The sequence below is a fragment of the Ictalurus punctatus genome, chromosome 7, assembly GCF_001660625.3.
Source record: "Ictalurus punctatus breed USDA103 chromosome 7, Coco_2.0, whole genome shotgun sequence".
In the NCBI taxonomy this organism is placed as follows: domain Eukaryota; kingdom Metazoa; phylum Chordata; class Actinopteri; order Siluriformes; family Ictaluridae; genus Ictalurus; species Ictalurus punctatus.
This window is the reverse complement of record NC_030422.2, coordinates 31,311,663-31,339,023: the sequence shown is the minus strand read 5'-3', so window position 1 is coordinate 31,339,023 and position 27,361 is coordinate 31,311,663. Positions and strand designations below refer to the sequence as shown.

General features: G+C 38.2%; 2 protein-coding genes across 2 annotated transcripts in view; both read left to right on the top strand.

Moving 5' to 3' along the window:
• The window catches only part of LOC128633111 (carcinoembryonic antigen-related cell adhesion molecule 5-like), a 34,247-nt gene extending 13,749 nt beyond the window's left edge, over positions 1–20,498 (top strand). The window contains exons 2-8 of the mRNA XM_053681854.1: positions 7,719–7,754; positions 8,395–8,661; positions 10,910–11,194; positions 16,908–17,180; positions 18,085–18,333; positions 18,581–18,703; positions 19,458–20,498. Of these exons, the coding sequence (XP_053537829.1) occupies positions 7,719–7,754; positions 8,395–8,661; positions 10,910–11,194; positions 16,908–17,180; positions 18,085–18,333; positions 18,581–18,703; positions 19,458–19,504 (1,280 nt within the window). The 3' untranslated portion in view covers positions 19,505–20,498. The remainder of the gene's footprint in view (positions 1–7,718; positions 7,755–8,394; positions 8,662–10,909; positions 11,195–16,907; positions 17,181–18,084; positions 18,334–18,580; positions 18,704–19,457) is intronic.
• A 506-nt stretch (positions 20,499–21,004) lies between these two features.
• The window catches only part of LOC128633110 (carcinoembryonic antigen-related cell adhesion molecule 5), a 31,374-nt gene continuing 25,017 nt past the window's right edge, over positions 21,005–27,361 (top strand). The window contains exon 1 of the mRNA XM_053681852.1: positions 21,005–21,131. Within this exon, the coding sequence (XP_053537827.1) occupies positions 21,005–21,131 (127 nt within the window). The remainder of the gene's footprint in view (positions 21,132–27,361) is intronic.

Here is a 27,361-nt window from a genome sequence, read left to right as displayed (position 1 = left end):
GAGACGGCAATCAACACTACACTACTGCACACTGTCTTTGTTAATTACATGAACTGAGTTTACATGTGCAGTTATAATATGATTTCGGAAGATTGAGTTCAGTCTGATTTCAGTCGGACTAAAGCGTTTATATGATTATTTTAAAAAGCTGAATTATTGCTGTAGCTCTACTGAAATCGAACTTTTAACGTGCATGTAAACGTGTTTAATGTCTGGAGGTCCGTCGATGGGAGGTACCCACGGTAAGCCGCTGGATGTGGGTGTGTCAACTGAAAAATGCATGAACAAGGTGTGTAAAAAATGTGTATAGTTCAGCAGCCTCCCCCAGGTCCTAGTGCCAGACCAGGAACAAGTTCAAGATGCGATGGAAAGAACTGTTGATGAAAAAAGATATCAAAAAGAAAATATATGAGATATTTTAGATATATTGATTTGCTTAGGGGGGTCTAATGAATATTTGGGGGGTTTTCCCCCTCAAAATAGGCCTAGCGACATCCCTGGCGTTATCTGTAGTAAAACTGTAACAAGAACATAATGGGGTGCAAATGGAGGAATGGTTACACACGCAGGTTTGCACGGGCACATTGATATATGAAAACAGAGAAAATTCCTCATAACCTACAGCATTTTTGTTACTATTATGGTCTGTGCTGGGAATCATCTCAGTGCAGTAAGTTCATTCTAATACACATTAACATCAAACATTTTTTATTAATAATAAAACCAGCACTATTTACTTATTTGTGTCAAAAATAACAGAAATAATGATACAGAAATAATCACTTCTCATTAGCCTTGTTTACACACACATATACACACAAACACACGCACACACACACATACTCTCACACGTGCACACACACACACACACACACACACACACCTACACAGGGAAGTGTAGAGGCCTGAGAGCAGATACGAGTCAGCAATTGTGGTTTAGCTTCTTCTTTTTTTTATACAGTGTTGTGTGTTCAGCAGTGAAGAAGGGGAGGAGGTGTGAAGCTGGATGTACTAAAGTGATATCTGACTTGTAGTAACTTTAATTTTGATGGACAAATATAACCCCACTGTCACTTACTGAGGTGTTTTAAAGTCAACAGTTGACCAAACTGAAAAGATTTGCACGTTGCATGGATCCATGTTGATGCCAAATCCTGAGCCTACCACCTGCATCGTACAGCAAAAATCAAAATAGGTGAGCCTGTGCCTACTCTAGCCTCAGATTCCTTTTCTTGACTAAGAAGAGTGATCTTCAGCTGTTGTGGTCCATCCGCCTCAAGGTTCAACATTTTGTGCATTCATTTCCAACCTCTGACCAGGAAAAACCATAGAAAACATCCCCTCAACTCGAAATTCCTACTTGAGAACTCGGGGTGGTCTTCCCAAATAATAAAGTGTTACCTTTAAAGCAGAAACTGGATCCTGCAGTAGTATTACGCTGCATCTGTACTGTACTGTAAGCCTGTTATACCCGCTGTTATATTTCAGTGCTTTAAATAGTTGTGGGGCCTAACATATTTCCAGTAGATCTGTATGAACACTTTCTGTATGAACATTTTGAAGAATGTTCATTATAATGCACTTTATTCTATGTTCAGAAGTAATTCTACCACAATATACATAACACATGCATACTACATACTTACAAACATACTGCATGCTATTATCATAAGTAATGCTACCATTGTATAAGAACTGCTGTTTTTACTTTACACAGCATTGTTTTCCCAATAGTGCCTTGACACAGGTACACTTACGTGGCCTATATATTTCACTATGTATGTGAACACATCTATTTTTATTTTTGCACATTACCACTTCACTGGTTGTGTTCTGTGAAGCACTGACCTTTGACCATTGGAAGTACTTCAAGATTTTGCTTTAAATAAAATACATTTTGGCCATTAACCAATGTTTTATCTGTAGTAAACCAATAAGATCCACACTGTTGTTGGCATGAACAATATAAATGTATTGCTAGCATCAGCCAAAAATATAATGCTCATGTTATAAAAATAAAAATGCAATACTATGAACAATATTGAATTTATTGTCAGCATCTGTAAAAAAAATGCTCTACAGATTTGAGAAATATGAACACAAGGAATGTTTTGAGGCATTTGACATGGTGTTTACATGAAGAGGATTCCATTCACGGGTCACATGAACATCAATATCATCATATTTCTCAGTATTAACATAAAATGTTTATAAAATTAAAATTCTGCAGCATACAACAGGCTGTGCTGATAGTGTTGATGTTATCAATGTGGCAATCATACCTCTTCATTAGGCATCGCTATTTTCCCTTAAGATGGCCAAATGCCCTCTGCACCGCCATCCGTTCTTTGCTGAACCGGTTGTTAAAGGTGATCTGTGCAGGGGTTGTTTGTTGGTATTCAGGGTAGGGTTTCATCATCCATGGCAGTAGTGGATAAGCTGCATCCCCCAACATCACCATCCTGTAAATCTCTCTCTGATTTTAGGGAACAGTGTACCAGTCTTACACCTCTCATACAACCACACCTTGCAGGATGACAGAATGGAAATCTTTATGGTTGTAATAGTCAGCATGGCTGTCCGGTGAAGCTAGAATCCCAATATGAGTCTCATCAATAATCCCTCCACATTGCGGAAACTCCACCGGTCTCAGAAACCTTGAATTATGACCTTGATTTTTCAAGGAAGCTGTACACTCACTACTTTACATTGTAGCAAAGTGTCATTTCTTCAGTGTTGTCACATGAAAAGATATAATCAGATATTTACAAAAATGTGAGGGGTGTACTCACTTTTGTGAGATACTGTAAATATATAATTATTCTGGAGTTGAGGTTATGGTTATATGTGTATATGTAGGTGTTCCTGTAAAAAGGTATGATACTTACCTGACAATACTTCAGCCGAAGCGGGAGGGACTCGGACTTTAAAAGCGAGCCCCAAGCCATTGTTCAGGATCAGCTGACCTGGAAGGCGAGCGTGCAGTTGTGGTGCCGCGAGTAATTTTCCTACCAAGACTGAAGTTTGTGTATTTATATCTTTAGCTTTTTTTTTGTTATTTTTGTATAGGGTTTTTTGTTTGCTTTTCTGATTCCTTTGTTACTTTTGTGCATTGCTTTGGGTTGTTTTTCTACTGGTACTGCTATCGGATCTTGAGCACTGTAAATAAACATCACTTTACACCTGAACACCACAGCGAGTATTGCCATCATCATTCTTTTGGGATCTTGGTTTTCTCGATGCGGACCCAAATTCACCTGACAGTGGATCTGCAAAGACCCGTTATTCCACAGAGCTAGTGTCATCATTACAACAACAAACATCTTCTATTACTATGTGGATAGTACACATTTCAGTTCATTCGAGAATATCTGGGTTTATAACGGGTCTGGTTCTTACCTTACTGATGAAGGGGAGTTGTAGTTGGCGAGTAAGGGTCCTTTCACACTGACACAATTAAGTGACATGAATGTTTGACCCAATGATGCTCTTAAATAGAAACAGTAGATCTTGATGGAGCTGTTCACACCTGGTGTGATCATTCGCGGTGCAACACTTTTTTTTGTCCAGTGTGTCGATTTTGTTTCCCTGCAAAGAAATGGACCGTCCAATTAGATTTGAGCTTTAGATCACGTGCCCAGAGACACTGCTGTTGCACAAATGGGCGAGATTGGTGATGCAATATCACAGAAAGTGTTTTGAAAACCAGTGTAAACACTGAAGGAGCGTATTCCGGAAGAGAGAATAGAATGGATATTGAGTTCTTGCTATCATTTGCTAAGTTTCCATCCATTTTTTGAACATTTCTGTAATCGACAAAGTGAAAGTGCGTAAAAAAGTTTGAGATATTTATTGTTTCCTGTCTGTTTCCATCCAACTGGCCTTTTACCGATAAAAATGGTGCATGCATCAGTTACTTCTGCATTAAAAAGTGTCGTTTGCTCAGTGCGGGTTCTCTCTCTTTCTTTCACATGCACACACACACACACACTCACAACACCTGGAGAGAAACAAACCAACGTCACATGTCATAGTATAAGGTATATTTCTTACTGAAATACTTCATATTCGTTTGAATGAAAACAAATATTTATTTTTATAATGTTACAGTTGGACATTTTGTAGCAGAAAACAATACTCAGTATGTAATTTGTTATTTATCTTTATATTCTTGTTGAAAGATGTCAGCAGTAAACATAACGGGATAGTAAAATCTGAACTGTCACTTCATTTATCAAAGTTCTTCCACCATGAAATAAAGTGGCTGGTCTTGGGCATTAAACTCTGGTTTTGTTATTGCATTATATTTCACATTATTTCATTCAGACTAAAAAAGCTTGATGACGCTGTTCAAAAAACACAAAACAAACTTTCTGCCTCCCTTTCTGGGTAGAATCCACATACAATAAGAAAAGTTAGTTTCTGTGCTTCTTAACAGTTTGTGTTGTGGTGCTATGCGCCAATATTTATGTGATTCTTCTTCTAAGTGGTCAAAGACGATAGGACGATCAGCTGAATAATGGGTTGCGCCACCTAGTGTACAGGTGTAAAATGCATTCTTGGTCCTCGCCACCTATTTAGCAGGCGTGAACTAGCTGGAGGCGATCACTCGTTTCGTGTTTGGTGTGAAAGCACCATTCGTCTGCGGTTCACTTCGCTTTATCGCGTCGTTCTCAGTGTGAAAGGATCTTAAAGCTACAAATGCCTTTCTCAACATCAGCTGCCTCCGTAAAAATCTTCTAATACGACTAGCACGATTAAGTTAAAATCACTGTGCTGTATAAGCGATAAACCTATTAGGCATGCAAGATGTCGGTGTGTCACCGTGCCCCAAACGACTCCAAACAAGCCACAAAGTAAGAATTACAGTGATAGACTCCATCGTGCTGTGAGAAAGTGCTTATCTTACTGTTTTCTTTTTTTAAAAAGGTGCATCATAATGATGTAAGTGTGTTTCTAAATTTATATCTCTTGTCTTTGTCTAGTTTAGCCTGTTTGCTCATCGCTTGATTGCCTGTTTTTGACCTTGACCCGGCCTTATGTTATTGGATTTGTCTGCCTGCATCTCAATAAAGAAAATACACTTAAACTGCTACTACATCCATCTCAACCTCCATCACGTGACACCAAATAAATCTTGAATCTTAAAAAATATAAAATTTGCATTAAATAGACTTACTAAAAAAATGCCTTATAACCTACATTTCCATTTTTGTTATTATTATGGTCTGTGCAGGGAAACATCTCAGTACAGCAAGTTCACTCTAATACACACTAATACCAAACTGATGCACAGCACAAAAATATAATCACTAATCATTATCTTCCTATCTGTGTTAAAAATAAGAGCAATGACTGCAGAAACAAACACTACTCATTAGTCCTGTACACACAGAGAGCAGTGACAGTGCACTTATTCTAAGGTGCCCAAATACAATTTATTTAATATTCATGTGGCTCATTTGCATATTTTGGTGCAATAAAAAATGTATTAATGCACTTGCAACTGCATACATATACAAGTAAAATAAAAAGAACATTCCTATCCTTAGTTTAATAAGCATGTGGCTCTTTAACCTTATTTTTTCTTTTACTCATATACTTACACCTTTGGTTGGTTTTTGGTTATATGAACACTTGGTATCTGGTACTGCACATAACAAAGAACTGACATGAAAGTAGTGTAGAGTTAGCTGGGATTAATATTTATTTATTTGGTTTTACAACATGCTGTCCTGGATCATTGCTGCTGTCGTCCGGCCTGTTGTTCTGCACGCGCTAACACACTCTTTATAGTTTGTTTACATTTGTATAAACATTTTTATTGTTCGTGTTTACGGCTTTTAACAAACTATGGGGCACTGTTTTCAATTTGGCTGATACAAGAACACACTTTGAATGGAATCAGGAGGTTTGTAGGGAAGGTGGTGGCTGAGCAGAGCTTTCCTGTCAGGGTGGCTGACTGTGTTTTACAGCTTGGGGGAAAAGCGAGTGAGGTCTCTGGAGGCTGAGTCCCAACTGCATAAGTAGTGGATAAGTAGTGGATAAGTGGATACTAGATAAATAGTACCAAATGGGTAAGTAGATATAATCAGTTCAGAGTGTTAGCTAGTATATAAATGTCTTTACTTTTCTCTGTTCTCCTTTATGGCCAGAGTGGATAAATGGGGAAATGGCTTTGCTGCCAGGAATCACACAGAGGATTTGAAACTTCTAACTGTCAAACTTGTAAGGATTTTACATTTCTAATAATACACTTCTTCCCCATTGAACTTGCCTGTATGTTTGTTCATTAGGCTTACTGCACTATTATTCCAGGGGGCGCTCCTAGCTATGGCCCAGTCTATATCTGCATGATTTTATACACTGTGCTACTGTCACATGATTGTATAATTGATAATTCCATGCATAAGCATTTGTACAAGTGTTCCTAATAAAATGTCCTGTGAGTTTATGTCTTAAGTAATGTTGACGTCTATAGTGATTATAAACGATTCACACAGGATTAGTGATCTCTGTCTACACAATGTACACATGGTTATACCATTAAAGATTCCATGAGTAATACACTCCCTATATTTTACTTCAAACTGATTGTTTTGACCTTTATTATACACGCTTATTGTAGGGCTTGTGGCTGCACACACATTAATCATTAGTAGGTCACATGACCATAGCATGCATTTAGGCTATAGCTGTTCTAGGAACTCAGTAATCAGCGCTTCATGAGCATAGATTTTAATGGGGCAGCGTGACATTAATAATGATTTAGCCTCTTTTTAACTTTTTTTTGTTTGAGGCTTTCATGCATGACTTTACACTATTATCTACTGATTTTTTCTAGAGTAAATGCATAATAGATCATTAGAAGTCAGAAACATACAGTCATCCAGCCTACAGTCTAGCAGCTCATTTAGAACAGCTTTTCACACACCTTTGTTAATCTCCGTATGGGGTTATATCATTAACCAGGGTTTACATTTCCATTAATCTACTCATGATTTTCTCATCATCACCTCATATTCACTTGGATGTCCTTCAGTCACATACCACTAGAGGGCAAAAAAATAAATTATATCTTGTATTATTCTGGAAAGAGGAAGGAAGAGCAGATACAGAGTCTGCATGTACTAAAATAGAAGGTAAAGATCACAGATACACCCATTCTCGTTCTTTCTTTCTTTCCGAGTAGTGCGATCTGACAGCGAGAAAACACAGGAAGTGCGAAAACTTTACCACACACCTCTGCTCTGTCAGTCAGTCGTTAGAGAGACAGGATGGAGTTCAGTCCACTCGCTGTGATGCTCTGTGAGTAAATGTTCTCTTTGTGTCTTCATTAGAGTGAGTGGTGGGGTATAAAGTTGTTCATCTGCAGTCTGAATGTCCTGAGTGATGAGATTATTGTGTGATTAGTACATGTGCAGACTGTTACAGTGTGCAGTCTGTTGGTTTTGTGTCCCAGAGCTAAGTTTTTCACACTTCAATAAAGTTAAATAAAGGGAAAACAATTTAATGAGCAGAATAGTGACCTTTAAGTTATTGTAGTTTTTGTTTATTTATTATTAAGAGAGCTTAGAATGTATTTCTTACAGATGGTAGTTTAGATTTCCTGAATAAGATTTAATCTTGTGGGTTCGGTGTCTAAAATGTGCTGTTTTCATTAATACACTGAATATTTTCCATAGTTACATCATGTTCTGTTTCTGTTCCCTTTTTAGTGCTGATTTCACTTATACCAGTGGCCCATGCTCAAGGTGATTTATATATAGTTTATCCTTTATACTGTGTTTATAATTTATTTGTTTTGGGGCTGAGAAATCTGTGCACAATTGATTGTCACAATCAAATGTGTTGATTTATGCACATTCTATTTGAAAAGCAATAAAATACACAGAGAACCTAAATAATGCTCTGTCTGTGTTTAATTTTTTGAAAACCATTTGCCCCCTCTTCCGATCTCTTCCATGTTGAGAACCAGTGTTTTAAATCATTTAAATGATGTACATGATTAGGTTCAATGAATAGGAAAGTGTATTTTCACACATATCTACTGTAATCTACCTCATCAGACAGTGATTTATCAGGAAGATGTTACTCGTGCCCCAGTAAAAAGGGTCTTGAGACGCCCCTGAATAGTTTTACGCTGATTAAATGCCTTAACATACTGAATATAAAACAGAACAAGTTTAAGGACAGCAGCACATGGTAACAACTGACATAAATAGTGCTAAATAAAATGTCCCATGATGCCCCTGATTTCTTAATAGTAAGTAGGTTACACATATCAGTATCAACAAGTAATAGGAAACATGTACTCATGCTCTGTCTAAATAAATGATATGTACACGTGGGATTAGTTTATGTAAGGTTTATTAACAACAGAATGTTTTATAGGGAGTCCTAAAGCTGTGGTGTCCATAACGCCTGATACACATGTGTTCACTGGAGAGCGTGTTACTCTCAGATGTGACATACAGGGAGGAGGAGACACTCAGTGGACATACAGCTGGTATAAAAATAACAGACTCACAGACAGCACAGTGCAGGAGATCAGAATCTGGTCTGTTGCATACGGTCACCATGGTGACTACACCTGCAGAGGACAGAGGAGTGACTCTCAGAGCTCAGAGATCAGTGATGCTGTTACACTGACTGTATCAGGTGAGTCTGTGGGTGTTTTTTATTTCTTATTTAATACATTAACATTATTTTTTAGAGTTTGGACTTTGATCTGAGGTGTGCTTTTTTGAATCTTTAAAAAGCACACTTAGCTAGAGAGGTTTTAGATGTCTTTTGACATAGAGACTCAATTTACTGCTGTGTTTGTTAAAAGGAATCCTGACTATGAAGACTTGTAGGCCTTAACACGCAGTAATTTCCCTCTCTTATTAAAATACTTTGTTAGAAGCACATGAAATATATTCATTACTTTAAAAATCCTTAATATTTAATACATATTTTAACCTACAGAGGCCGCCATTACGAGACATGCTCGCTGCACTCTGGTTGCACTTGCAAAAATGGTTGCACTTGAGCACTTAAAAGAATCAGCTACTAGCCCCCTCAGCAGGAAAAGAACGCCACACTGTGCTGCTTTTGACCGTAATTTTCTAGTTCTTGTGTTCTGTGATGCAGGGGATATCTGTAAATATAATCAAACCCATAAGCATCTTGTTAGTGTGTTTTTTCTGTATATTCTCATAACCTAAAGCTCGTGTAAAATTAGCCTAAACCGCCTAGCCAAGGCATACCCAAAGTAAAATTAAAGCTGTTCTTAAACCATTTGGAGTACATGCATGGTTTTGGTCTCTTTTGAGATCTGGGCTAAATATTTTTATATAATTGGATTGTTTGGACCTTTGCCAGTGTAACAAGACTGTTTTTGTCAGGATTTTATTGATCAGTTGAATACAATGAGGCTTCATCTGAATGTTTGTTTGTATGTCGGTGGTCTGACAGAGACATTGATTGTAGCTGCTGAACAACTGAATCACAGAAACTGTGTAGATAGCATAGATTTGATCATAACATGGTGACAGTGCACTGGCGGGCTATCGGAATTTTAACAGGATAAAGTATACTACGGCGAGATGGCTGATAATCTCTAAAATTATTGATATCAGAATATGTTTCATTATAAAATAATAGTTTAATCCATATGCTTACCTTGAACTACAGACACTGTCGGTTGGCATAGATGTGCAGTTACTGCACAGACACCATGGAATTTGCCCCACTCTCGCCTCCACACCTCTCTGATCGTCTTCATTCTGATGTACATGTTGAGTAATGTCCTCTATATTAACCTCTTCACTTATATTACGCTTGAGTTCAAATTGAAAAGGCTGAAGACATGTTTATATCATACTGTAGGGTCACTGGAGAATCAAGACCATTGTAAATATTTGACGTCACTACCCAGAATGCATTGTGACGTAAACAGCAATGGTGGCCTATGAGTGCAAGAATTTTTATAATTAAAAAAAAACCTGACATCTAGAGTGTTTTTGTGTAATATATAGTGGATGTCAGGGTTAATCTAATAAGCTATACAAGTCTTTATAGTCAGGATTCCCTTTAAAGTGACTCATTACCCAACATGATCCTTACAGACAGACACCAAGGCAAGATTAGAAAGTACACTGTTAGACATTAACTTTATTTATTCATTTTTTTTTCACATTTAACTTATTGGTTAACCAAATGTAATTCCACTACAATATTATAAAATAATATTGACATTCCAGCAGCATTACAAACCTAGACATTACACCTTAGACATTTATAAACTGATCAAATGTTTGCTTGTCCAAAAATATCAAAAAAGTCAACAATTTCCATGGGGTGTACTTATTTTTTCACACACAGTACTACTCATTAACACAGTGATAAGTGTTGGCCTGGTAGTTTCCTCTCCTCAGCTATAATGTAGTATTATTAATTAATGTCTGAATGCAGGTCTGGGTTTCCACGGGAAAAGTGAAGGGAGGAGGAGCATAGTGCGGGGGCAGGGCATATAATTGAATAGGACAGGATAGGAATAGGATTTTCAGTTCAGCTGGTGTTACAATCAGCCTTCATGTTTTAAATCATTCAAACGATGTAAATGATTACGTTCAATTATTACCCATCTATTGATGGTGCTGCAGGATTTGTGCAGGATCCATAAAATATCAATCTAAAATCAGAAAATACAGTGTTTAACACTTCAATCTAATCATGAATTTTGTTAAATGGAAAATATACTGAATACCAGCCGTGTAAGAAAACGTACGAAAACGTCTTGTATCAAATGTTAAATATAAATGTTTGTTTTAGACACAAAGCATATGTTAAAGCACAGTGAATCTACTGCTTATGTTGTATAGAGAAAAGTAGTTCTGACTCCTTCATCATTTCATACCAACAGAAAAACCCAAACCGACTGTGAGAGTGAATCCTCAGAGCTCCGTCTACACTGGAGACAACATCACTCTGACCTGTGAGCTGCAGCAGTCGACTGGATGGAAGTTTCAATGGTATAAAAATAATCAGCAGTTACAGCCTTTGAGCACTGAACAAACATACACACTCAAAGTGACAGACAATAATGAAGGAGAAACAGAGTACAAGTGTCGTGCATGCAGGATAAACTACTACACAGGGTTCTACTACTGCACACAGCGCAGTGATCCTGTCAGGATTACAGAGAGAGGTATGTCATGATTTTTTTCCTTTCTTTCCACAGGTTTGTTAGAAGGAATTAGAAAAAATATTGCTTAATAAGTGTAATTCCTTGTTATTCCAGAATGTTCAAAATAATCTTGAAATATCTGTTTTAATAATAATCTGTTTTAAAAGTATTTGTCATTTGTGGCTGGTGCAAATGCAAAACATTAAAAACATGTTATTTAACAAAGAAAAAAAAAAAAAAACAGGTCAAGCTTTAATTTTACATTTTCCAACATGGGAAAGTCTTCAGGACAGAGGAGTTTATGATTTGCAGTTTCCCTGTAACATGACAAGCTGTGTTTTTGTACTTTATTCATTAAAAGAGTGAGAAAAAACAGAGGGCTGGTGAGGGAACGACTGTTTATAGCTGCTATAATGTAAGTGAGAACAGGAACTAACTTGTTTACAGACATTTCAGAACAATAAATGTTACAATAAACAGATGAAAAGTACAATGTTTCATTCAGTAGTACATTTAAAAATGTAATCATTGGCAGCTTGCTGTGGTTTAAAAAGAATAAAACACATGAGGACATGCTGTTATAGGAAAATAATCAGTAGTTCAGGGTGGAAACAGTAACTCGGCTTCATAACACCTCCACATCACTCAGTATTTTTCTATAACAGTGTGAGACTGAGTGTTTTATTACTTACTTAAACTTTGTTAAAAGAAGGAAAAATAAACATTATAAAACAGATAGCTCTGGTGCTTGATTCTGACTGGCTGAGCTGCGTTTGTTGTGGAAATTAAACAACACTCGCAGACTCGTCCTCTGAGGTAAAAAAGGTTTATTACAGAAAGATGGTTAATACAGGATAGAATAAAGCAGGATAGAATAATGAGAGCACTTTGAAGTGCTTGTGCTGAACCACTACTATATGAAAGGCGGAGCATGACACACTTCTGTGTTTGGATAAGAAGCAGTTTCAGGCAATTCAAACAGGCTTTGTTTCAGGGTCTTAGATGTGCAGATGAACCTTGAACAGAAGAACATGTTTGTGTCTCTGCATGCAGATAAACATTCTGTACTGACCTCAGTACAGATCTCATCACATGGCCTTAGGTGTTATCCTCTGATGAGAATGAAAAGAACGAGTACAAAGTAAAAATGAATAATTTCCCTCACACGTTCCAAGCCATTGTAAATTACTCTGTAAACCCACGTGTGACCTCATTACATCAGTATTACTGCACCAAATAAATTGTTTCAAAATGTTCGATTTTGTTAGCATTTGTTATGCTAATAATACCAGTTTCTGGAGGGAAAAAAACAAACAAACAAGTGACGTGTTTTCTTTTAAATACACTTTACAGTTTGTCAGCCAGTAACATACAATAATAAACCAGACTACAATGCTAATTGTTTTGTTTTCGCTAGCTCACTTTATCCATTCATATTAAGACGTATGATGAAGGTCTTCCTCTTTCAGTAAAAGTGGTAGATATCAAGCTGAAAGGTGCATTATCACCACCTACTGGACTGGAGTATAACTGAGTATAAAGGGTTTAATTACAGTGTGTTGCTGCTGTGTGTTGCTTGGCAACCATTCTGCTAAATGGTGCTGAAGAACTACATTTCTAGGCAGAAGAAAGATTGTTATCAATTAATTATTGTATTTTTTGTTGCTGTTTGATTATGTTACGAAATGTTGTCAGGTATATGTAGTAACCATTTTCCAAAAGCAGTAAGTCCCACGAGGCCATGGCTTACAGTGATTTTAGAACAGCTAAAGCCTGTTTTGCATGTGTTACGGATAGCTGCACAGTGACGCAGAGGCGGAGTCCGTTCCATTCCGTGTTTTAATTAACGGAAGAAAAGAGAGAGAGAGAGAGAGAGAGAGAGAGAGAGAGAGAGAGAGAGAGAGAGAGAGAGAGAGAGAGAGAGAGAGAGAGAGAAGGGTGTGGTCTTCGGAAGCAATAAAAAGAACAGGTGACGAAAGGAGGAGGAGATGAGCAGGAGGCGGAATTGAGAGCCAGGTGGGAATGGCGGAACTGATGGTGTGCGTTTGCCCGGGACCATGCTAATGCTTGACTGTGGATTATAACCTTGTGGATATTGATTCCGGAGGCTGGCGAACACTTCGGGAATATCCTGCCAAGGTGAATCAACGAGCGAGCGGAGCTTTGAGGGTTCGGAGGCACATCACGGGTTTGAAATCCTTTCTTTAATACACTGGTGGAGAACCAGTATGCTTAAATCGTTGGATGTTCCTGTCTGTAAATATCTCCGAGTGTTAAGCGGAATCTGACTACCGGTTTCTCATGCTTTCAAGTTCACGAACTCCCTACGCTTTCAAATCACCGCCACTGAAGTGCAGCTTTTAAAGTGCACAACTTTTTTTTTTTTTGTTTTGGTTAAGAATTATTTTGGGGTTAAATGTTTCCTTTTTTTCTTTTTTTCTGCTTTTTGTGTGTGAAAATGTTCTATGAATAGAGGCTTGTTTCCTTATGTGTTCGTCTATTAATCCCACGTAGGGAAGTTTTGGGTTTCATTATTTCAGTTTCTATGACTGAAACGATCTGTATTTTCTTACATTTATTGCGTAAATAATAATAATCTTATTTTGTAAGAATTGAGTAGTCTACTAATGTTTTTTGTTCTGAGTGATGTCCAAATTATAAGTGACGTTAATTTGAACTGTCTGGTGCCCAAACCCCATAAGTAAGGTACCACGCTACACCTGGTGCAGAGAGAAATCCCTTTGATTGGAGACAAATGGGCAAACAATCAGCAGTCGATCGTTATGTGTGACCTGTGACTTATCAGAGTCTTGCCGACACATCGCCGATGCATCACCGACTCAGGACAGATATTCGGCATGGTAAATATCTGGAGCTGTCGGATGACTCCACATCCTGTGGGGTGAAAACTGTCGGCACTGGTAGTGATTACGGTGATGACCTACAGCCAATGAGAGAGCAAGTCATGGGGTGAGGTCACAGTGTGGAAGGGAAACCCGCGAGTGCTAATCCATTCTTCACCCACTTTCTTTCTCTTATCCTTTTTGGGGTTTCTTCAGAACAAATCATCGCGTAAACAGCTCGCACCTCTTGCTTCTGTCCTACGTCCATCTTCAAATAAACAACTCCTGTTGCACGAGTGGTTTTCATGTCATATATCCGTGTCCCTTCTCGCGTGTGTTTTCATGACAAAACGTAGTTTGGACACCAGATAGAGTCGCCAGGTGACATTCGTTGTCAGATCCTGTAGTGTGTGACCCTCTGTTCCCGACCAATCACGTAGTGTGAACACCACAATGACAAGTCGTGTAGTCTGAACAGCACAGTGATCTGCTGACGGTGAAAGTCGTGTAGTGTGAACTAGCCTTTAGCTGTCCTAAAATCACTGTAAACCACGGCCTCATGGGACTTAGTGCTTTACTACACAGTGGGTCTGAAACCAGAAATCTCCAATGTGTGAGAAATGTAAGAAATAATCTTCACTTCCTTACAGTCTAAATGCAACATACTATAATTTAATAGAATAATAAGTAATTACAAATACTCTATGGTATTATCTTGTAAATAATTATAACATGGTGACGTGTGCAACTAAACACCTGAACTACACCAACTGTTGGAAAAAAAATCATGTGCACTGAGACATTCATGAAAAGCTTCTTACTGTGTATTAAATAAATGTAGATAAATTTTTTTTTTTTTTTTTTATAAAGTGTTTGTAACTATTACTCACTCCTTAGTTGGTCTGTTGTGGTTACACAGGGCTGTAAAATAAAGTGTTTCTGTAAGAAACCATGATGGCTGACAAATTATTTTGGAAATCACACAAAACATCAGAGTGGTGTGTGGGTTTTTTTTTTTTTTGTTTTGTTTTTGTTTTGTTTTGTTTTGTTTTGCACAGCCCTGTTTCTTTCTTCTACCAGTGACAGAATCGCAAATGTGATTAGTCCCATAAAGACTACAGCCTACACTGTCCAGTACAGTTTAACTGGATCTATATGTGGTGTTTAATATACAAACATTTAAGAGTTAATATTAATAGATCTCAAAGCATATAAAAAAAATAAACAATTTATTTGTAAATTAGCTAATAGAGTTGATAAAAGCAAACTGCTGCATTCACTATTCCACTATTCCTACATCATTATACACTCATGACAAAAAATCATTAGACATTGCAATTAGACATTCATAAAAATCTTCTTACTGTGTATTAAATGAATGTAGATAAAATGTGTTGTATTTCCTGTGTAAAAGAGAGACCAGGGGCAGTACTGAGTGTATCTCCAGAGAGCTGGCTGACTGAAGGAGACTCAGTGACTCTAAGCTGTGAGATTACAGACTCCTCTACAGACTGGACATTCAGCTGGTACACAGCTGTTCCCTACAGAGACGGCTTAACTCAAATAAAAGATAATCATAGCTATATCATGTATGTGGAGCTCCTCTCAGACAGCAGCAGAGGATCTGGAGGCAAATACACTTTCAGTCCTGCTGCTCTTAATCATACAGGAGTTTATATGTGTAGAGGAGAGAGAAGAGAACCAGCCTTTCACACACTACAGCAATCCACAGCCACTATGGATCACTGGTGAGGAAAAATAACAGTGGGTTTAGGTTAAATAGTAAAGATGTGGATGTGTGAATGTAAGAAGAGATTCATGCAACATTTGTTTAATATGTATAAGGAAGTTAAAGCATGCTGAGTGCTGGTAGAGTTTTCCCCTTTGTGACATTGGTGAAAAAAGCCATGTGCTGTGTTTGTGTGCTGTCTCCGTCCCTCATCTAGTCATTGGTTTATTTTCCTGGAAACAAAGAGGACTAAGGAGATGATTAAGGATTGAGGATCTATGGGCAGGAGGATTTTATTATAAAAGCCAGAAAAGGTCAAAGAGATGTGACTGAATATACAAAGAACATGTTAATAAGAAGCGCAATATTCTTGGGTTGTTTGGTTGGTTGTTCATTTTAAGAAAGCTTGCCAGAAAGACAAGACCATGCCTGCTTCAGGTTTAAACATGAATACAAACACAGATATGGTTATTAGGAGAACTACACAGTTGCAGATACAGATGATGTCATTATGTTACACTGTTAGTGAACACAATACAAATAGCAGAGCTGTAAAACAGGCAAGGGTCAAACACAGTAAAGTACAATATAAGAGAGCAGAGGGAAAATCCAAAAGAGTAATCAAGAGCAAAGGGTCTAAACACAGCAATGGCAATCTCAAATTAAACATGGCTCTGAACTTTACATTGTGTGAATGCATGTGCTGGCCTAATGTAATCTACAGTGAGGAAGAGACCTGGAGGTGGTGTGCTAGAGCTAGGCTAATACTGAGATGATGGTGATGTCTGGTGGTCATGTGATGTTGATGTGATGCCCTGATCATGTGCACCTATTCCTAGTTTTACCTCAAACTCTTTTTGTATTTATTCCCTCTGTGTTGTTCTGTGTCTTTGCTGATTTTTGTTCCTTTGCAGCAGCTGAAGGACTTTCCTGTGTTCCTAGTCCCAGTTTTCATTTTATTTCTCGGTTTTGACCTTTTGCCTTTTTGCAGCATTTATGAGTATGGATGATCGTGTGTTAAATCTCTGTTATGACCCATGCTATGGACTGTGGCTTTGATTCCAGATTAATAAACATAATTCTGAATGCACATGCACTTGTATTCTCATTATATTCCATATTACACCTATTCTTATTTACATGACTCTCTTCTGTGTTTAAGGTGAATCTCCTCCAGTCTCTCTGATCATCAATCCCAGCAGAACTCAACACTTTACTAATGACTCTCTCTCACTGAGCTGTGAGGACCAGAGTAAATCTACTGGATGGAGAGTGAGACGATACACACACAGTGAGAGAGTGTTAGATTGTTCAAGGGGATCAATTACAGGATCTACATGTAAAATCAGCTCCCTCTCCACATCCTACACTGGAGTTTACTGGTGTGAGTCTGAATCTGGAGAAAACAGTAATCCTGTCAACATCACAGTGCATGGTGAGTCTTCATGTAGTGTGTTTATTGTTAAAGGAAAAGGGAAAGTTTCATTACAGAATATTCAGAACTGAGTTTCCAACTGGGAGAACTGTTCAACAAAACACAGACATTATTTTCCAGACTGAGTAGAAGTACATGCTTACCGATACCCACACTGATCATGATAATGACATGAGTAACTTACTGAGTATTAATCCATCAGGGATGTCATAGAACATTTAATTTCTCTCTGTTTATGTCGATTGCTGCTGTGTACAGATAACTCATTGTGCTTAGATGATGTTTAATGTGCTATGGTATTTAAACAGTGTCTTTAATAGAGAGTGAAGGTGGAACCTGAGTTGTATCAGTGAACTTGGTCAATAAAAATGAGTACAAAGTGCTGTGACTTTCAGCTTCACTCACAAGCAAAGTGTAGACGGTGGGGAGCGAGGGGAAAGGAAGTGCACATGGCTCAGTGCTCAGTGCTGTCATGTGTGATAGTTTCTCTGCACACTCTCTTCACTGTGCCACTCACAAATACCTTTGAGCACAATTAATGGCACCTTGAGTTCATTTTAACTTTCATGTTCACGATTATCGCTTTGTTCACTCAGGTGGGCCACCCTCACACTCTCTATTAAACATAATGTTTAAACAGCATAATGTGTTTTCTCAGGTTACTCATGTTGTAGGAAGATGCTGTAGTGTCTCCTCTTGATATTTTCACAGAGCCCAGTTTGCCGTCAGTGTTTTTTTTTACAACTACCTAGGCACTACATCAGGCAACTAGCATGATGATACCTGATACAGTTCCAATTTGTCCATAATTCAGACTGTGGAGACATTTCACTGGGTTTAAATTATATACATTTTAATTAGAGAGCATTTATTTGTATTGTAAATGTGATTTTCTGTGTTCTAGATGGTGATGTGATCCTGGAGAGTCCTGTCCATCCTGTGACTGAGGGACATCCTCTGACTCTACGCTGTTTATATCGATACCCAAAGTCCTCAAACCTGCGAGCTGATTTCTATAAAGATGGATCAGTTCTCCAGACACAGACTACAGGAGAGATGATCATCCGAACTGTCTCAAAGTCAGATGAAGGTTTCTACCACTGTAAACACCCAGAGAGAGGAGAGTCACTGAAAAGCTGGGTCTCAGTCAGAGGTGAGAAATCATTTCAATATTCATTTAAATACAACTGTGACTGAATGTGTTTGAACTCAGTATCTTTACATAAACTAAGCACTATAGATTACATTATGTAAGTCTGTGTAAAATATGCAGTGTGTTCACATGCTGTTGTGTGTCTGTGTGTACTAGTGTAAATGGATTTATTTGTACTGCAGTTTGAGTAAAACATACAAACAGTTCATCATGAATAAAGTGTTATTATAATGATTATTTTATTCAGCGTCAGGTCCATCAGGTGTAGAAGCTCCATTCTCAGTGCTCATGCTGATCAGTAGTGTAGTGACGGCCTCTCCGTATCTGCTGGTGACCATCATTCTGCTGGTCAAATGTTACAGAGCTCGAGGTAAGAACTCTTTCAGTACGTTTCACATAATGAACAAACCAACTTTAATTACTGCCAGAAAAATATTTTCACTTAAAGAAAAGTAGAAATCATTTGAGAAGCATTTAAAAAAAAAAAAAAAAAAAAAAAAAAAGGGGTTTAAAATGTTTTTTAAAATGCACTTACAGTAAGATTTAAATGTGAGTATGATGATATAAAACACAGCATTTCTGTTTCTGCTGAGGTCTGAGGGTGAATTTACACGTGACAGACGCTTCAATCAGTGTGACAAAGCATCTAAAAAATTACAAATAACTCCAGACTTTTAGAAAATACACATCTTGTCACATTATATTTAAAACACATTGTAACTTACATAAATATATTGTAGCTAATATAATATATGATGGCTATAATTATTCATGCAGGCATTAGATAATGACAATAATAATAATACACAAGGTTGTAAAAGGAAGAGGTAGCATTTAATAGAGCAATAGGACACCTAATAAATTGTTTGTAATAACTGATAAAGAATCTCTGACCTACATTTTGCAGTTACTGAAGATGACTGAATGAATGATGTTTATTTTCTAACACATCTTTTCCTGAAGCTCTGTCACGTGTCACTTCACTGTCCTTCATAAGCATTAAAACAAACACCCTTTAAACTGTGTTTAGGACGATATCAAATGCAGCTCGGTTGATTTTCTGCCATAAACACCTGGAATAAACTTTGAAATGAAACAAATGACTTTTTAAATGTCTTTAACAGCTCACACTGATGAAGAGAGGATTGAGAATGCAGTCATAGAGGAGTGAGCAAAGTTCATCTGTAAAAAGAGGATGCATTTACTGTCAAATAATTTAATCATTTCTTGTTCTTTAATGCTTTGTGGGATTTTAAAATAATACTGATTTGTCATTTTAATGCCATGCTGTTATTTGCTCAGCATCTTATAGACACCTTCATTGTTCTGACTGGATTTGTTTAGCTGAAGCCTGCAAACCTCCTCATGAGGTGAAAGTTACCATGTGTGTATCTCCAATAACGCTTACATGCTGCTAATGCAATGCAGAGTAAAAAATGAACAAAGACTCTTATAAAAATATTAATCAAGGGGAAATGTTGATGCAGAGAGTGTATATGGTTTAAATTGCGTTATTTCAGAATGAAAATGTGCAGTGTAATGTTTTCCGGTGTAGGTTGTATTTTCTGTAAGCTGACTACAGTCAGAGCGGTTGGTGAAAAGCCCAGTGTTACTGGAGTTAAAGTAAGTTAAGCTTTGTATGGATGCGATATAAAAACAAGGTCATTGACTGTTATCTGAAACATGGTGGGAACTAATATTGTGTTTTGTGTCTTCTCAGTATTAGTTCTACCACTACTGTATTTGTACTGCTGTGTTTTCTTCTATTTCTTTGTGAGATTAGCTCTAGTTGGATTACAAGGAGTAGATTTACAATCTCAGTTACACACTGTTAGATTTGTTCGACTTTTCAGCTGTGTGAACTTTAATTGTAGTTGTGTGAGGAGATTTGTGGATGAAACGATTTGATCAATTCAATAAATGCATCATTATCAGTTCACTGAATTATTTAACCTGGTAGCAATAATGTATCGTATGAAGTACAAGTAATACTCTGAGAAAACTCTTGTGCCTTTGTCAATATCAGCATTTTTACCATTTTGTATTTTTATACAATGATGTACTTTTCATTGTCTTATATTGTCTCTTGTCTCCTGCTGTAAGATTGTAATTTCCCACATGGGATTAATAAAGTGTTATCTTAAAAGCAGAAACTGGATCCTGCAGTATTATTTAGTGTAAGTAGAGGATGTCAGTGCAGTAAAGTTCAGGAGTAAATGAGGAATCAAACAGAAATGATATTACTCTTTCTGCATGTCTACACACTGGTACACTGATGTACAGGACTAACATAACACTGAAAATGTCCAAAACACAACACAGGACATTAACATTACAGCAGTGGCAGTGATTCAGACAATCAAAGCTACTTATAAAGTGAAACACAAGGTTTCACTGTTAAAACCTGCTAGATAACTTCCTCATAAGTGCATTTCTTCCCAGTCCTGCAGAGGGATTAAACAGTCAGGATTAGAGATGTGTAAATCAATCTTGTATCTAAATCAATGTTGTATATGAGCACTAACACAGTCTACACAATTGGGGATAATTTTTGGTTGATTTCTGCAGTGAGGAACATCACACACTTCTTCCAGGGGAAAACTGTAGCAGGAAAATAGTTTCATGCACATTTTACTGTATAAATAAATTTATTCCCCTTTGTTACTGTAAGATGCCACGCTACACCTCCAGCAGCCAGCAGAGGGCAGTAGCAGTGTACAGTGAGCGCTGCCATTCAGGAAAACTCAGTTATCCAGAATTCTCCAGGCTGATTAACCTGGATTTCCTGCACCTGCAAGGCAGGATACTTAAGGACAGTCTTTGATACAATTTTGCAGAAGGGGATTGGTATGGCTTGTCAGGCTTTTATCTGTGGTATGGTTTAAAGGGTGAAAAGAAAAAGGAAAATAAGAATTAAAAGTATTAGAAAAGGAGCAGAAAAGAAAAGCGGAGTAAAGAAAGGACTAGAGAAAGTCTACCAATCACACCCTAAACCCTGCCTGCCCTTAACCTTTATTTCACCAATATATAAACCCTGCTTGGCCATTTATTTATAATCAAGCAGGAGTTTTCACTCTGCAGTTGGGTTCGCACTGAACCGTATCGTAACAGTTACCATATAATTTGTGTATGAGATTCTAAAACTCAGGCTGTTAGATGTCATTAGCTTGTGTTAGGAAGGAAACCTCCAACTCCGCTCCTGCTCCACTGCACCAACATTTATCATGTCAGCGATCACAAAAAATAATTCAGTAACAGCATCATACTGACAGTTACAGTGTTTGATATTACAACATCATGGCACAGACGAAGCCAAAGAAAAGCCACAGCTGGACCAGAGCTGAAACTTTATGTTTAGGTTCAGTTTGGAGCGAACGATGTTATCAAACACTGTGTGAACAAATGGTACATAATCATTATGTTTGGGAGAAGATTTTTGCGAGAAATGTTCATCTGTTATAGGTCATTTTATAGAAGGTAAAAGATGCTGTAATCTTCAACGGCTCTGGAACACACAGTCTGGAAAAAGTGCAGAAAAATAACCGACATGACCAGTTCACACGGGATTAAAATCACAGAGAAGCTCTGGATATTATTACATTACGCCTCATCCCCATCTAAAACTAGTCCTGTCTGAATAGCCCTTTAGACAGTGTGTGGTATAGCGGGCACTGCAGTGTGCTTTTTATGTCCTTTTGCTTTGCTGTGCACATTACACACCTGGATTATAACTAGAAACACAAAACCATTATATTCACACATTATTGTGCAATCTCAGCCCTTTTTATTCCTTCATCATTAGGCATGAACACTGTAAATCAGCAGCAGGAAAAAAAAAGAAAACATTCACCAGAAATTATTTATTTAGATGATCGTTTGGCAAAAAAAAGAAAAAGCCATGTCCATAAATATTTGGACACTGAGTAAGTTACTGTTATTATCTCTGTGATGCTCTGGGAGTAAACTTTCTCTCTGTGACTTCATCAGAGTGGGTGGTGGGGTATAAAGTTGTACACAGGACAGTAGTGTCAGGCTATGTAGGTGGAGACAGAAGCAAGTGCAGGTATGCAGATCATTGTCAATAATGCAAAGGGGAAAGCCAAAGTTTGTGGTCATTAAACAGGCAGGGGTTAGGTGATCAGGCAAACAAACAAAACTAGGCAAAGTAGATAATCGGGGTTGAGAGCAGAAACAATGGTCAAAAGTTACTTTGGCAAAAAACAATGAAAAGGTTTGGAGACCAACAGAGAACAAGAAAACTGTACATTTGCTTCGTGCCGTCTGAATGTTCCCAAAGTCTCCTATATGCTGTGAGTGCAGGTGTGTGTGGTTGGAACTCTGGAGAAGGCAAGCGCATGCGTGTGTGGGAAGTGTAGTCCTCAGTGGCCATGTTTGTAGTCCACGGTGCCTCCTGGGAAACTGAGTTACGGTTACGGTGATATGACAAGTAGTATAAGAGGAGCTAATTATCACTAATATCTGAAGATGCCCATGTGTAGCTAGAAGCAGGTATTGTGTTATCTGAGTTACAGGAGTCATTATACATGGGGAGGACATGTCTCTACCACATTTCAAAATCTAGGCTTTGTCCCCCCACTTTTTTCCTAATCTCAAATTGTATTTCTCATTGCCTGCCTGTCTCCGAGTATTTCTGAGTTGGACAGTTCCCATTCCACAACTTTCAGAAACAAAATGCAATGAAAAAAACCCAAAACTTTTGCTATGATAAGTGCAGAGGTCAGACTCCAGTATCTAGGGCTCTCTGAACTGTTTACCTGTTGTCAAGCTTGACGAGAGCAACGCGTCTGTCACTGCAAGATAACAAGCAAAACCTTGTATAGATTTTCAGAGAGGTGCCTTCTCTTACAGTGTAAGAGAACATCAGTGGAAAAAAAAACGCGTGTCCTGAGGTGAAGGCGGCTACGACACAGCATTCAGATGCTCGGGATCACGTGTATAGATGAAAGATTTATTTGTATTTGAGGTAAAATAGCATAGTGTGGCGACAGACCGGCGGCTGGCACACAAGAAGTAAAGAGCGCTCCTCCTGTGACTGCCGCTGTGGTGCTGAAGAGACAGCTCCGCTTCAGAACCACCAATGTTGGAAAGCCCCCAGCGCGGCCCCGTCAACCCCGTAGACGACACGGGCGCCCGAGCACTCACCCTACTACACCTCCTTTACACCTCACACCCTCACTGCACCTAAATAAACTCTGCAGGTTTTGCCTCAGAAACGGCCTCCTGTGTGTCTGTGCTCAGCCCAGCGCTTTTTTCATAAATCAGTGCGATTGGTCAGCCTTTAGGACTGTCTGTGTTTTACAAATATTTAACCAATGAAAAGTCATTAGAATTGAGCATTTAAGTGTTTTCAATTTTTATTTTTTTAAAATCTTTTGTGCGGAGCATGCCCCAACACCCCCTCTAGCATTTCAGCTATTATACAACAAATCACCTGATTTATTTCAGCTTTTATAAAACATTAAAGGGTTTTTTTCATTTTATTTTTTTTATTATATACATTTCTTATGGAATTTTCTCCTGTCTCCGTCATGGTCCTGGCTTCAGGTGGACAGGACTGTACCATCAGAGGAGAGAAAAGGGGAGCGGAACCACTTCTAAATAAATGTTACTCACAGTGAGAGTGTACACACCTTCAATAAAAATGTGTTTATTTTTACACAAAATGATCGCCTGCTGCTTTGACTCTACCAAAACACAGGTGTGTACAGACTGTTCTCAGTGTACATGAGCAGACTGAACGGTGATAAGATATATTTTAATCACTTCTGTTTAAATCTATTACAGTGTGGATAAGGTCAGGATTAACATTATACTGCAGTTACCACTAGAGGGAGTCAAAGGCATTTTAGTTTCACTTTTCAATTACTGGCCTCTAAATACTGAGTTACTGTAGCCTTCCTGTCAGCTCCGACCAGTCCCTTACCAAAAAAGAAAAAACCCTGCAGGAATATTATGCAGATATCCTACAGGATTTTCAGCTCATTTCCAGGAATTCTATGAAGGAAAAGAACATATATGCATGAATTATGTCCTCCAGGAATTATGTCCTGCTCTCTCAGAAAGGATGTGTTAATATCCTACAGACTTTTTGGGTTATTACTATTCCATTACTATTTCATTTTGTGTTAAATTACCCAATGATTGTGTTTAAGAAAAGAAAAAAAAACCTAAACAAGAGTGATCAAAACGTGTTAAATTATCGTCCAATCAAGTTCTGAACCGCGGTGCTGACGTCAACATCCAAATCTTAACTCGCCTCAAAGTGAATGTTCGCTGCTTTGACCTTTTGATTGTGACCACAGAGTCACTGAGACCTGAGACGAGGAAATGAAATGACCACAAGTACGTTAGTGTTCATCACTATTTAACGTTAATACTGCTGAAAATGTCTGACTGAGTTTGTGATATTTTGGCAGGGAGTTCTCGAAAATGTATTCATTGGAAAACAGTAACTCAGCGATTGATTTTAAATGATCACTGAATCATTTACACAACCAATTCATTAAAACACTGAGTCATTCATGACTAAAACATGTCTTATTATCTTAAAATGAGCATGCCTACACATCTACTGAAAGACTTCAGAAACTGTTTAAGCAGTGTGTTTTTCCCTCTCAAAACAGATCTAACATTTTTTTATATTAACTTTGTAGAATACATAAGTGGCCATGGTGGCTTAGTGTTTAGCACGTTTGCCTCGCACCTACAGGGTTGGGGGGGTGGGGGTTCAATTCCCACCAGATTCTCTGGTTTCCTCCCTCTCCGTCCAGGGTGTCCCCTGCCTCGTCCCCCTGGAGCTCCTGGCTCCCTGCAACCCTGTGCAGGATAAGTGTTGCAGAAAATGGAAGGATGGATGTAGACTTCATAACCTGCAGATTTTCTTTTTAATGTACATGAAATAGGAGATAGTTTAAGTCTGCAGCAGACCAGCAGTAATGATAAAATCCTGCAGGATACAAGCAAACACTGTAGGGTTTATGTAAGGGGTATGGCCTTTCACAACCCCCCCCCCCCCCCCCCCCTTAATAATCACTAATTATTATTTACCTCTCTGTGTTAATAATAAGTGCAAAAAACTGTGCAGAAACATACACTTCTCATTAGTCCTGTACTCACACAGAGCAGTGACAGTGTTAGAGGCCTGAGAGCAGAGACCAGTTCATGCATGTGGCTTATTTTCTATTTTAATGTAGTGCTGCAAATTCAGCTGTGAAGAAGTGGAGGAGGTGTGAAAGTGGATGTGTGAAACAAATAAGAAACTTTTAGCTGTTGATATGGTGGCAAATTTAACTCCAGCTCAAACCAGTCCATTATCCTCTGACCTCTCTCATCAAGGCATTTCTTTGTCTTTGTTTGTATAATCTATAGTGCATGCGTGCGTTTATTTGTGTGTGTGTGTGTGTGTGTGTGTGTGTGTGTGTGTGTGTGTGTGTGTGTGTGTGTGTGTGTGTGTGTGTGTGTGTGTGTGAAAATCCAAGGAGATTTCAGAAATTTCAGAAATATTACTGCATGAGTTAAGGAACTATGCTGCTGTCACATGATTGGTTGATTGGAAAAGTGCATGAATGAGCAGGTGTACAGGTGTTCCTAATAAAGTGGACAGTGAGACCATGATGCACATTTAAATATTTTACAGGACTGTTTATTCATTAATGCAAATGATTTTAATACTGGTGAAGTGAAACATTATAGGTTTTATAGTGCAAAACTTAAAAATATGGGAACAGGAGCTGCAACATCTATCAACTAAAGTGCAGAAGTGACACATGCACACATTCTCTCTCTCTCTCTCTCTCTCTCTCTCTCTCTCTCTCTCTCTCTCTGTAAGATCACAGGAAGTGCTGAGACTTTAACACACACCACTGCTCTGTCAGTCAGTCAGTCGTTAGAGAGACAGGATGGAGTTCAGTCCACTCGCTGTGATGCTCTGTGAGTAAATGTTCTCTTTGTGTCTTCATTAGAGTGAGTGGTGGGGTATAAAGTTGTTCATCTGCAGTCTGAATGTCCTGAGTGATGAGTTTATTGTGTGATTAGGACATTGTGTGTACTTCAGCATGGCTGCTCAGGTGGATCAGTGTATCCATATCTGTTATGAGAAGGGTTTAGTTTGATGTGTAACTACTCTCAGTAACTATGATAGTTCAACAGGTAAGAGTACAAGTAGAGCAAGTTTAAAACACAGGGTTTAAATAATCTAATGAGTGTAAACGAGTCTGTATTGTTGGAATCTGTAGCTGATCTTCTGTGTCCTGCTGTCATCTGCTGCTCAGTGACAACCTCTCATGATCATTTGATCTGCTAAAAGAAAATGACTGGATGGTGTTTGTACTTTCACCAATGGAAGTCAGGGTTGTGAATAACTGAAATGTCTTTAGCTTCTGTGGTGAGACTCTGGCAAATTTACGCGGTTACACAAGCTGTACACTCACTACTTTACATTGTAGCAAAGTGTCATTTCTTCAGTGTTGTCACATGAAAAGATATAATCAAATATTTGCAAAAATGTGAGGGGTGTACTCACTTTTCTGATATACTGTATTTTAATATGATGATAAATCAAATGCACATTAAAAAAACGAACAACAACAACAGAAAAACAGCCTGTAGGGTTTTGTATGGGGTCTGGCCATTGAACAACACCCCGGCATGGGTAGTCATGTGGGCTAGGAATTGATCCACCAACCCTACGGTTAGTGGACAACCCACTCTACCACCTGAGCCACAGCCGCCCCAGGAAGGGGATGTTAAAGGGAGTGCTTTTGTGTGTGTTAGAGAGAAAGAGGACGTAGTCTGACTGTAAGAACACAGGAAGTGCTGAACCCCCCCCCACCCCCCAAGAGTAAGGCGTATGCAGACCTTGGATGGTCATGTCGTCAGTTTCAGGCATGAGCATAACTTAGTTTATATCCCACAGGATATAATTCAATCTATAAAAACCTGTCAATTCAGAGAATTCAGAACTGTTTATTTCATTTACTTACTTGTTTGTTTGTTTTGCTGCTGTTCA